General features: G+C 45.0%; 1 protein-coding gene across 1 annotated transcript in view; it reads right to left on the reverse strand.

The window, feature by feature from the left end:
* The window catches only part of LOC116974091, a 29,037-nt gene extending 16,919 nt beyond the window's left edge, over positions 1–12,118 (reverse strand). The window contains exons 1-4 of the mRNA XM_033022219.1: positions 12,005–12,118; positions 7,810–8,106; positions 6,105–6,383; positions 1,276–1,420 (exon numbers count right to left, since the gene is read on the reverse strand). Coding sequence (XP_032878110.1) covers positions 1,276–1,420; positions 6,105–6,383; positions 7,810–8,106; positions 12,005–12,053 — 770 coding nt within the window. The 5' untranslated portion in view covers positions 12,054–12,118. The remainder of the gene's footprint in view (positions 1–1,275; positions 1,421–6,104; positions 6,384–7,809; positions 8,107–12,004) is intronic.
* Between the last annotated feature and the right edge of the window lie 532 nt (positions 12,119–12,650).

A 12,650-nucleotide genomic window follows, 5' to 3' on the forward strand; every position in this document is an offset into this window, starting at 1 on the left:
ACCCATTACTGTTTGTGGTTTATATCAATGATTTGGATTAGAATGTACAAGGCATGGTTAGTAAGTTTGCAGATGAAACTTAAGTGGATGGTATTGGGGATAGCGAAGATAATTATTGGAGATTACAGCAGGATCTTGACCAATTGGACCAATGGGTTGAGGAACGATTAATGATTTAGTGGCACTAAAGTGTGTGATATTACAGATGGTTATCAAAAATTGCAGCATGATTTTAATTTGCAGGCCATGTGGGCTGAGAAATGGCTAATAGAATTTAATGCAGATAAGTGTGAGGGGTGACATTTTGGGAACCAAATTGCAAGGCATGACCTTTAAAGTGAATGGTATAGCCCTGGGGAAGGTTGTAGAGAACAGGGATCTAGGAGTACAGGTATATTGTTCCTTGAAAGTGGCACATAGGTAGAAAGGGTGGTCGAGAAGGCTTTTGGTACATCGGCATTGATCAGTTTGAATGCAGAAGTTGGAATGTTAAGTTTCAGTTGTACAAAACGTGGTGAGGCTTCATTTGGAGTATTTTGCTCACTTTCGGTCACTTGCTATAGGAAGGATGTCATTCAGCTGGAAAGAACACAGGGAACATTCATGAGGATGTCGCCGCGCCATCCTCCCTGTATTTTTCGTCCCTTTAACACGTTGACTGTTGCTATATCCTATGGGCATATGTGCTATGTGCAAGCACCAACTGAATTCCTTGGAGTGCATGAGGCTGAGGGACAATCTTATAGAGGTGTTCAAAATTATGAGGGGAACAGATGGGTAAATACAAAGTGTTTTAAAATAATTCCCATAGCTGACGTCCACGGCCGCCTCGACTTTGTGGGCCAGTATCTTGCTTCCCCCCCCAAGATTTTTTTTAGTGTGTGGGGAATCTGGAACGCATTGCCCCTAGTGTGTGTAGAATAGTGTTAATGTGCAGGGATTGCTGTTTGGCATGGACTCAGTGGGCCGAAGGGCTTGTTTCCGCACCACATCTCTAAACTAAACTAAACCCACAGATACTACTGGTCCAGCTTTAGTTTTTTGAGCAGATGGTTTGTTGATGCATACTGTGTCCACAACATTCAATTCCATTACATTTGGCCAGGTGAGCAGATTCTACTTTCATGCATCAGACTTGCTATTTGTGATCTACATCACTGATCTTCACTTTACAAATATGCTTCCATAATGCTATAATTTTTAGTTAATACACTTTGAGATACAATTTATCACGAATGAATTACCCAAATATTTCATGTAACTATTTTCACTTACTTTGAGCAGTTCACGTTAACTTGCTTCACAGAGCCTGTTATTTTAACCTGAATGGTTCTCTCGCTGTCCTTTGTGTTGAAGATAAATTTATTTTTCCTCCCTTTAACACGTTGACTGTTGCTTTTAATCTGGATTTTGAAAGGACCTGTCAAAGAAAGGGTTTACCTATTAAAACTGTATAAACACCTTCCAAATCTACGGATAGTTTTCGTGTACAACAGTACTGAGATTGACGTCTTCGGAAAGAATGAGTTGGTGAGTAAAGACACTTCAGTGAGGAGTGTGTTGGACAATTCCAAAACTGGCCTTTGGTTCAACAGTGTGACATTGGTACAAATAAGTTTGTTGGTGACAAGTCTTCTACGACACTTTTATAATTCCTACAGTATGAGCAAGTCCATAGATGGCGAGTGGGAATTGTTTAAAACCCAGCTGATCAAAGTGCAGGATCAGCAGAAGGTCATCAGGAATAGGAGCAGAATAAGGCATTAGGAGTTGAATTTGGCCATTTGGCGAATCAAGTCCACGCCACCATTCAATCATGGCTGATCTATCTCTCCCTCCTAACCCCATTCTCCTGCCTTCTCCCCATTAACTCTGGCACCTGTACTAATCAAGAAGCATGTTCCAGGAAGAAGAAGAAGAAGCAAGAAGAAATAATTTTATTGCCACACAACCAAGGTCGGTGGTATTTGGGTTGCCAGCAGCGGTACAATAATAAAGAACACAACCACACTAAAATGTTAGACAAACATCCACCACAGCATTCATCACTGTGGTGGAAGGCACAGAACTTGGCCAGTCCTCCTCCATTTTCCCCCGTGGTCGGGACCTCCACCCTCCACAGCCGTTGCTGCGGGCGTCCAGATGGTAAGGGACAAAGTCAAAGTCAAGGTGAGTCCAGGATCGGCTCTTCCCAACCAGAGACCGCGGCTTCAGGTTGGTGAAGGCCGCAGGCCGGCGGTCAAAGTTTTAAAGTACCTGCCGTGCCGCAGCCGGAAGCACCACAGTGTGCAGGGCCGGCGGTCGAAGCTCCCCTCCAGGGGTGATGTTAAGTCCATACCACGCCCGCGGTAGAAGATGGCCGCGGGCCGGCGGTGGAAGCTTCTTCCACCCGGGTCCCCAACGTGAGATCCCGGGCTGTAGACGCCGCACCAGCTGGAGTTCTGCAGACCGCTGCTTCAGGCTGCCGGCTGCCGGCTGCCGCGGGCCAGCGTAACGGAGCGCTCCCCTCCAGCGAGGTCTCACCCGCTCCGCGCCGAGAGTCCACGCTGCGCCCGCCGCTGAAGCTCCGGGCGCGTCTCCGGGAAAGTCGGCGCCGATCCATGCTGTTAGGCCACGGGGGAGGCGGCCTGAAAAAGTCGCCTCTCCATGGAAGAGGCGGCCGAAACGGTTTCCCCCTTACCCCCCCACACCACCCCCCACACATAACACACAAAGAAACATTAAAAACACACTTTTAAACATACTAAAAAAATAAAAAAAGTTGAAAAAAGACGGACACGCTGCCGACAGGCGCTGCCAGTGCAGCGCCCCCTACCGAAAAAAGGAGGAGGGATAAGGACCACAAGGCAATGGAACCATGAATGACCAAGGAGGTTGTAAACTTGGTCAGGAAGAAAAAGGAAGCATATGCTGAGGGAAGACTGCTGAAAGATAAAGAAGGGAATCTATGCTTGGTGTTGGACGATATAGGTGAGATACTAAATGAGTATGTTGCAACTGCATTGACTGACGAGAAGGACGGAAGAAAGCTAAATCAATGTGGAGAATACAAACACGCTAGGCAGTTTGAGATCGAAAAGGATGTTGTGCTGAGGCTCTTGAAGAGCATTAATGTGGATAAATCCTCAGGGCCTGATGGGTTCTATCCCAAGTTATTGATGGAGGCAAGAGAAGAAATTGTGGGTGCTTTGACGAGGATCTTTGTTTCTTCTCTAGCCACAGATGAGGTCCCAGAGGACTGAAGAGTGAGCCTCAAATCAGTGGTATAGAAACTATTGGAGAATTATTTGAGATACATACAGGTACATGCTTTTCAAGAAAGGGGCGGAACAGAAAAGTGGTAACTACAGGCCAGTGAACTCATGAACTCAATGGGAGGTAAGATTATATAGTCCATTATAAAGGGTGATATTTCTGATCTATCATGATAAAATAGGCCACAGTCAACATGGTTTTGTGAAAGGGAGAACTTGCCAGATGAACCTGTTGCATTTCTTTGAGGAAGGTAATAGCAGGATAGACAAAGAAGAGTCAGTGGATGTTATTTACCTCGATTTTCAGAAATCCTTTGCTAAAGTGACGCATGTGAGGCTGCCAAAAATGATGAGAGCCCACAATATCAGAGGAAGATACTCGCATGGACAGCAGGTTGGCTGGATGGCAGAAGGCAAAGAGTGGCAATAAACGGGGCTTTTTCTGGTTGGCTGCCAGTGTCTAGTGGAGTTCCGCAGAGGTCGGTGCTGGGGCCGCTGCTCTTCACGTTGATATTTAATGACTTGGATGAGGGAATTGAAGACTTTGTGGCCAAGTTTGCAGATGATACAAAGGTAGGTGGGGGGGGGGGCATGTAGTGTAGAGAAAGCAGTGACTCTGCAGAAGGACTTGGACAGGTTGGGAGAGTGGACAAAGAAGTGGCAGATAGAATACAGTGTAGCAATGTGTGGAGTCATGCATTTTGGTAATAGGAATAAAGGAATAGACTATTTTTGAAATGGGAAGATAATTCAGAAATCGGAGCTGCAAAGGAAATTGAGAATGCTGGCACAGGATTCCCAAAAAGTTAATTTGCAAGTTGAATCAGTAGTAAGGAAGGCAAATGCAATGCTAACATTTATTTCAAGAGGACTAGAATATAAAAACAGGGATGCAGTGCCGACGTTTTATAAAGCGCTGGTCAGGCCGCTTTGGAGTACTGTGAGCCGTTTTGGGCACAATATGTGGGGAATGATGCGCTGGCATTTGAGAGGGTCCAGAGGAGGTTTACAAGAATGATCCCAGGAATTAGTGGGTTTATATATGATGAGCATTTAGCGGCATTGGGCCTCTACTCACTGGAGTTTAGAAGGATGAGGTGGGACCTCATTGAAACTTACCGAATAGTGAAAGGCCTATATAGAGTGGATATGGAGAGGATGTTTCCACTAGTGGGAGAGTCTAGGACCAGAGACCATAGCCTCAGAATGAAAGGACATACTTTAAAAAAAAAGGAGACGAGGAGGGATTTCTTTAGTCTGAGGGTGGTGAACTCATTGCCACAGAAGGCTGAGGAGTCCGTCGATGGATATCTTTAAGGTGGAGATTGGTAGATTCTTGATCAGTATGGGTGTCACGGAATTCTATATATAAAATTATAAAAGGACTGGACAAGCTAGATGCAGGAAAAATGTTCCCAATGTTGGGCGAGTCCAGAACCAGGGGCCACAGCCTTAGAATAAAGGGGAGGCCATTTAAGACTGAGGTGAGAAAAAACTTTTTCACCCAAAGAGTTGTGAATTTGTGGAATTCCCTGCCACAAAGGGCAGTGGAGGCCAAATCACTGGATGGATTTAAGAGAGAGTTATAAAGAGCTCTAGGGGCTAGTGGAATCAAGGGATATGGGGAGAAGGCAGGCACGGGTTATTGATAGGGGACGATTAGCCATGATCACAATGAATGGCGGTGCTGGCTCAAAGGGCCGAATTGGCTCCTCCTGCACCTATATTCTATGTTTCTATGTTTCATGGGTTATGGGGAGAAGGCAGGAGAATGGGGTTGATTGGGAAAGATAGATCAGCCATGATTGAATGGCAGAGTAGACTTGATGGGCCGAATGGGACTGGGGAAGGTGTGGGTTACTGCTGCTGTTGGTGGGAGAGAGCAGGTTTAAAATAGCTTGTCAGGGCTGCAGAGGGGTTCCAAGGGAATATACAAATGAGTGGAACAAAGAGAGAAAGTAAATTTACGTAGACAAAAAATGTTGGAGAAACTCAGCGGGTGAGGCAGCATCTATGGAGAGAAGGAATTGGCAACGTTTCGGGTTTTGTCTCCCGCTGAATTTCTCCAGCAATTTTTTTTCGCCCGCTGAGTTTCTGCAGCATTTTTTGTCTACCTTCGATTTTTCCAGCATCTGCAGTTCTTTCTTAAAGTACATTTACGTAAGCAGTTAGCAAAATAGATAGATAGCAAAAACAAAGTTAAGCAGCAAAGGAAGACCAATTAACAAAAAAACGATTAAAATTATTACATTAAAACAAAAATGTTTGCAGCATTCATGACATAAATTAATTAATAACGCAAATAGAAATGAGCAGGAATGTTTTAACTGTCATTGTAAAATACAGATATGTAGGCAGATGATGAAAAATGTTGGAGTGGGAGATTTTAACTCCCCCAAATTTGACTGGGACTATCAGAGGTTTGGATGGGCCAGATTTGTTAGGCATAATTAGGAGGGTTTCGTAAAAAAAATATGTAGATAGTCCAACAAAAGAAGGGGCCATACTAGATCTGGAAAATGAGCCTGGTTAGGTGATCAAAGTTTTGGGAGGGGAACATTCTGTGAATCGTGATCATAGTTCTATAGGTTTTGAGATAGTTATGGATAAAGGTGAATGTGCTAATCTGGGGGAAAGCTAATTACAACTATATTTGGCAGACACGCGGATAGGAGGGAAATAGATGGATACAGGCCAAGTATATGTAGATGGCATTAGATAGATTGGCATTCTGGTCAGTGGAGACATGATGGACCGAAGTGCCTGTTCTCATGTTTTATCATTCTATGTTCTATGACTGGGTATTGCATATCACACACATTAATCGGGAGGTTTTTTTTAAATACTCACATCTTATAAACAGCTCCAATGGTGTAAATGTATTTGTATCAATTGTTGGATGTCTTATTCGGCAGGTTACATTCTCCAAATTGTTTCTATGCTGTGTTAATTTATAGCTGCTGATAACATTCTTGCTTGCATTTTTCTGTTTGGTCTTATATTTGCTACTCATCGAGTTGATTGATGAAATCCACACAATATTGTCTGCAAGGCCTCCCTTAGCATTTCTGCATGCTGTCACAAGTCGATCTTCTAAAACACTCTGATGCTGGCCACTAGAAGGAAGGACTGTGAAGGGAAACAAGTTATTGAGAACAACATGAAAACTAAAAAGCATTCACTTATTAAAAGTGTTATTGCATCCATTAGATCGATTTTCTGACAATCACACCATGCACGTTTCTGGATATTTGAATAACCCCCTTAAATGCATTTTAATCAAATCATGTTCAACATCAACTGCGGTAGAGCCTCTGCCTCACAATGCTAGGTTCAATCCTGACCTCGGGTGATGTCTGTGTGGAGTTTGAATAGTCTCACATGGGCTTTTTCCGGATGCTCTCATTTCCTCTCACATCCCAGGGACATGCGGGTTTGTAGGTTGATTGGCCTCTGTAAAAAATTTCCTGAGTGTGTAGGAAGTGGATGGGAAAGTGGAAACAGGTGATCAATGGTTGGTTCTGATATGTAATGGTTGACTCGAGTAGAGCCCTGCTTAGACCAGGTGGGCTAAAGGGCCTGTTTCTATCAAAGAAAGACACAAAGTGGTGGAGTAACTCAGCGGGGCAGGCAGCATTTCTGGAGAGAAGGAATGGGCGATGTTTTGGTGGGAAGAGATAAGTTAACCAGGGAGTTATGGAGGGAACAGTCTCTGCGGAGCGCAAAAAGGGGTGGAGATGGGAAGATGTATCTATAAATTAAATTAAATAATCAACATTGATTCAACATCAATCAATAGCTGAAGTTAAAAACATTTTATTTTAACTCAGCCATGATTTACATAACAGGGACCAATATTTAAACCACTGTTCCATACACTAGTCTTTGCAACTAAAACCCAAAAGACTTTTATACATTGGCTTGCTGTTTGAAAATAATTTACATTTCTTGTGAATGTTGATGTGCTCTAGAAATAGAAAGGAAATAGATCACAGCAAGTTCACAAATCCATAAATGGCAAGAGTAAAGGGCCTGTCCCACGAGCATGCGACCTGCATGCGACAAGCGCGACCAAACCGGAGGCGGGGGCCACGCGGAGGTCGAGTGATCCCCGTACAGGGCCGGTCCCACCAGCATGTGCCTCCATGCGGCGAGCGCGACCAAACCAGAAGTGGGGGCCGTGCGGAGGTCGAGTGAGTGACGTGAAGTTCGAGCGAAGTCCGTGGGAAGATCGCACGTGACGTACGCCGTCAAGACGCTGCATACGGCGTCGAGACGGTGCGCATGCCCGTTGAGGTGGTGCGTACGGCGTTGAGGCGGCTGCGGGCTGGCAGGCCATTGCCGCGCGGAATTTTTGAACATGGTCAGTTTTTCGGAGCCCCGCGGGATGTCGGGACCAGCTCCGCACAACTCCATACGGCTCCGGCGATCGAAGTGGGACCGGCCCCGCGAGGCTGTACGGCTCAAGCGACCATGTTGGGTCGCGCTTGCCGCATGGAGTCGCATGCTCGTGGGACAGGCCCTTTATTGATACATTGCATGATAGTTAACTTACTCAAAACTGTCAGGGTGACATTTTCAGTGGCTGCACAGGGGTTTGTAAATACACATGTATTTGATTTTTCAGCAGCAAGATGGTGATCCCAGTCTCTTTTTAATGTGGTCTTAATGGATTTTGAACACACTGTATTTTCCAACGACCTGTTCTGTACAATTACACCAAGGAAATGTATTGTGTTTTTATTTTCCACCTGCCATTGAGATTGGCTGATCGCTACTTTCTTTGCTACATTGCATCTAACATTTCTTCCATTTTCCAGTTCAGATAAATGCATTTTATGCATTTTTTTCCCTGCAAAAAAAAACGTTGTTGATATTGAAACAGCTTAGAGTGATACAAGCAACATGCATTTCATAGATAAAAGAACTTAATTGGGCATTGAGAATTCGGCCATAATGCTCAAGTTTCAAAGTTTAAAAAAATCCATGCTACTTATTCTGTTCCACATGGACATTACAAAGGTTCAAAGGTTCAAAGGTTATTTTATTGTCACATACACCTAGGTGTAGTGAAATGCTTCTTGCCATGCAGCACATAAAGAAAGAATACAGACTTAATAGTAATAAAGACATTTAAACATAAAAACATCCCCCCACAATGGTTCCCATTATGAGGGAAGGCACAGATTCCAGTCCCATACCCATGTCCACCCATAGTCGGGCCTATTGAGGCCTCCAGTCGCCTCCACGGAGGCCCGATGTTCCAGGCCGTTCTCACCGGGTGATGTTGCTCCGGCGTCGGGAGAGTCCTCTCAGCGGCTTGGGACACCTGGAACGGCTGCTTCCATACTGGAACCGCGGCTTCCGAAGCCGACAAGGCCGCGCCGGTTGGAGCTCCACTACTGGCAATCTCATCGCGAGATCCCAGGCTCCCGATGTACAGTTCAGCGCCGCCGCCCGCAGCTGGTCGCTCCTCAGACCCGCAGCTCCGCGATGTATTTTCGCCGATCCAGCTCACCGGAGTTCCAGCACGGCGACCTGGGCAAGGCATCGCCCGCTCCGCGATGCAGCTCCAGTGCTGTGCCGCCGCCGAAGCCGAGGTTCTGGGCGGTCCCCGACAGGAAACGCCGCTCCAGGCCCGCTGGTAGGCCGCAAGGACGGGTCCAAGCTGCAGCCCAGTGAAAAGCTGCCTCTCCGACCAGGTAGGGACCCTAGAAAAGCAGTTTCCCCCTTCCCCCCCCTCCCCCGACATAAAAAAGGCTAGAACTCCTGAACAAAAAAACTCAACGAACTAAAAATAATAAAAAGAGAGAAAGAAACGGACAGCTGCAGGCTGGGCAGCCATACCTATACAGGACGGCGCCCCCTCAGCTCCTCCTCAGCTTACAAACATCCAATTTATGGCCACCCCAGATGTACAAACAAGATTTGGGACAAAACCCTGGGTTGGCTGGCTGGCTGGCTGTGTGTGTTTCTGCCTGACTTGTGGCTGCCAGCCTTTGATTCGTTGCTACGCCAACATCAAACCCAGAAACGTCGAGTCATTTTCCATTTCGGTAGAGATTTCACTTTTCATTCCAAGTATCCACTCCTCATTAAATTTTGTCGTGTTTATGTACACATTTTTAATAAAATCCTTCTCCCCCCCCCCCACTCACCCATTTTGTCACCTCCTGCTGGCCAGCGACCATAACGGCTGCTGGCGCCCGCATCTCGCCTCAAAGACGCCATTTAAAAACAGCCGCACTGCTGATTCCTGAGCGCTTGAGTTGGAGGACCACGTCTTCCGTGGGGGCAACGGGTAGGGAACGGCTGCGTTGGGGGAGCAGACCCAACGGGTCTGCACTTGGTCTAGTATATATATATATATATATATATATATATATAGATATATATATATATAAATAAATGTGTGTATATGTATGCATATGTGTGTATAGGTATGATGGGATTGGCGTCGTTTTGGGTCAAACCTCTTCTTCAGACTGAAAGTCACAGGAAAGGGAAGAGAGATATAGAACAAATGAATGAAAGATATGCAAAAAATTAATGATGATAAAGGAAACAGGCCATTGTTAGCTGTTTTCTAGGTGAGAACGATTAGCTGGTGTGACTTGGGTGGGGGAGGGATGGAGGGTGAGGGAATGGAGGGGTAGGACTTGAAGTTAGAGAAATCAATATTCATATCCCTGGGTTGTAAGCTGCCCAAGCGAGTCAAGAGGGGATGTATACTTGTTCTATTTGGGGGACAAAGGAACATGGGGAGGTGATCCATCCACAACAGCAGGGGGGAAACCTATACACTAGTTCTATGTTAGACCACTTTCATATCCTACACACTAGGAGCAATTTACAGAAGCCTATAAACCTTCATGTCTTAGGATTGTGGGAGGAAACCAGAGCACACAGAGAAACCCCACACGGTCATGGGGAGAATGTACAAACACCATACAGACAGCACCCATAGTCAGGATCGAACCCAGGTCACTGGCGCTGTGAGGCAACAGCATTACCACTGCACCACTTTCAATTTTGTAGTTCATATTCACTTCAGTTTATCAATCATCTGTGAGAAATAAACCTGCTACTTCCATCCAGAAGGGTGGGGGATGGGATGGTGAACATAGAACAACAAACGTAGAATAGCTCTGAGGCTGCACAGTGGCACAGCAGACTTGCTGCCTTACAGCAGCATAGCCCCGAGTATAATTCTGACTACAGGTGCTGTCTGTATGGAGTTTGCATGGTCTCTCTGTGACCGCATGAGTTTTCTCCGGGTGCTCTGGATTTCTCCCTCATTCCAACGACATTCAGGTTTGTAGGTTAATTGGCTTCTGTAAATTGTCCTGAATGTGTAGGATAGAACTAGTGTATGGGTGATCATTGGTCAACATGGACTCGGTGGGACAATAGGCCTGTTTCTACACTGTATCTCTAAAACTGAACTAAACTAAGAATAACAGAAGCAGATACACGAGAAACCGCTACTCTGCCAAAGCACTGGTGACGTAGCTGCAACAAAACTGAGAAGAATTCTTCCCCTTGAGAGCAGGTATCCTGATTTCAAAACTACTATCAATGTTGTAAGAATCAGAACGTTGCCAAGGATTATGGTTGCAGAGAGGTGTTACTGGAGTACCTCTGATCCAGAGACACGAGTACTAATACATCAGTACATGTAGCTCAAGGATTACAACTCATTATCAAATAAATCCAGAATGAAAAAATAATTGTCATAAATGATAGGAGCAGGATTAGGCCATTCGACCCATCAAGTTTATGCCATTCAATCACGGCTGATCTATCTTTCCCTCTTAACCCCATTCTCCTGACTTCTCTCCATAACCCCTGACACCCATACTAATCAAGAATCTATTTATCTCTGCCTTAAAAAATATTAATTGATGGCCTCCACAGCCTTCTGTGGCAATGAATTCCACAAATTCACTACCCTCTAAGTAAGGAAATTCCTCCTCATCTGCTTCCAAAAGAAAAGTCCTTTAAGGCTCTGGTCCTAGGCTCTCCCACTAGTGGAAACATCCTCTCCACAACCACTCAATCCATGTCTGAAGAAATGATTTAAGCATTGTATCAAAGACATCCTCGGGGTAGGAGATTGCAACCTTCACGTGGTCCGCCCTGTTTCAACGAATGCAATCAACCTGGCGTGCACAATCAAATGAGATCAAGTAGACCAAGTTGTCCCACAACTTTAGATTGTGCATGTCATATGCAAGAAGAAGAAAGGCATCCTCAAACACAGTAGGATTCTGGCAGGAGGATTTAGTGCATACACATTGTTTCAACAATAATAACTGTGAATATAATAAAATGTTCTTCTTCTTATCGAGTCCACACACAAGATTAGAGTTGTTCAGCCAGAGCTGAACACACTTCTCGGCATCTGCACAATGGTGTCTGTCTTACGCTTCTTGTGCTTCTTGTGCGTGGTGGTGGAAAGATTGGTTGAAACAGGGCCGCGACGTGAACGCTCTTTCCTTGGCCCCAATAAAATGTTGTAAAAGCAACAGATCAGATACACTTCACATCTAGCTACTCAGTGCTACGTCAAATTTGGCCCATTCAACAAAGGCATCCAGATGGGAGAGAACTCCAGATATCTTACATTTATGCCACAGCACAATCTGTTCAACCCTTAAAAGCGTTAAAAGAGCTAAAACTGCAGCCAGGTTCTATTTTAATATTTCAACAGTTTAAGTGATAGAAATTAAACATTTTTTAAAGCTTACCATTCGTGCTGAGAAAGTGACAGAGCAGAAGACTAAACAGCAGTTCCATTTTCAGAGACGTCAAATACGCGGCTGATAACAATCTTTGTTCTGATCGGAAAGGAAATGAAAGGTTTCATCTGAAAGAAAACCTAAAGATCAACCAAATTTGCATTATTCCACCATGGTCAGCAACTATTTAAAAATTGATTTAAATACAAGTGTTTCACAGTTATACTTAGAGGTTAGGGGTAATAAAAAGATGTACTTGAAACATTTACCTGTCTCGCTTTTAAAAAACCTCACCTGATAATAACCTCACCGATCAGAAGAAGGGTCTCGACCCGAAACGTCACCCCTTCCTTCTCTCTAGAGTTGTTGCTTGTCCGGTTTCAGTTGAAACCAGCATCTGCAGTTCCTTCCTGCACCTGCTATCCTATACGTAGCCACCATTTCTGTTTCCATTTCTAAACTTTGAAGAGAATGATGAACAATCGTTGACCTCTGGTGTTGGAAAGCAGCTGCGCTACCTGCTGCGCCACTTGGCCGTCAAGTTTTGTTTGTCCAGCGGAACGATGGAGCTCGAATGACACCAGAACTCAGTGCCCCTGCTTTCATGGAGTGGCCTCCCGCAATCAGTCTCGTGCTGCAAGGGAAATTATCAGTG

The sequence above is a fragment of the Amblyraja radiata genome, chromosome 6 (assembly GCF_010909765.2).
Source record: "Amblyraja radiata isolate CabotCenter1 chromosome 6, sAmbRad1.1.pri, whole genome shotgun sequence".
NCBI lineage: Eukaryota > Metazoa > Chordata > Chondrichthyes > Rajiformes > Rajidae > Amblyraja > Amblyraja radiata.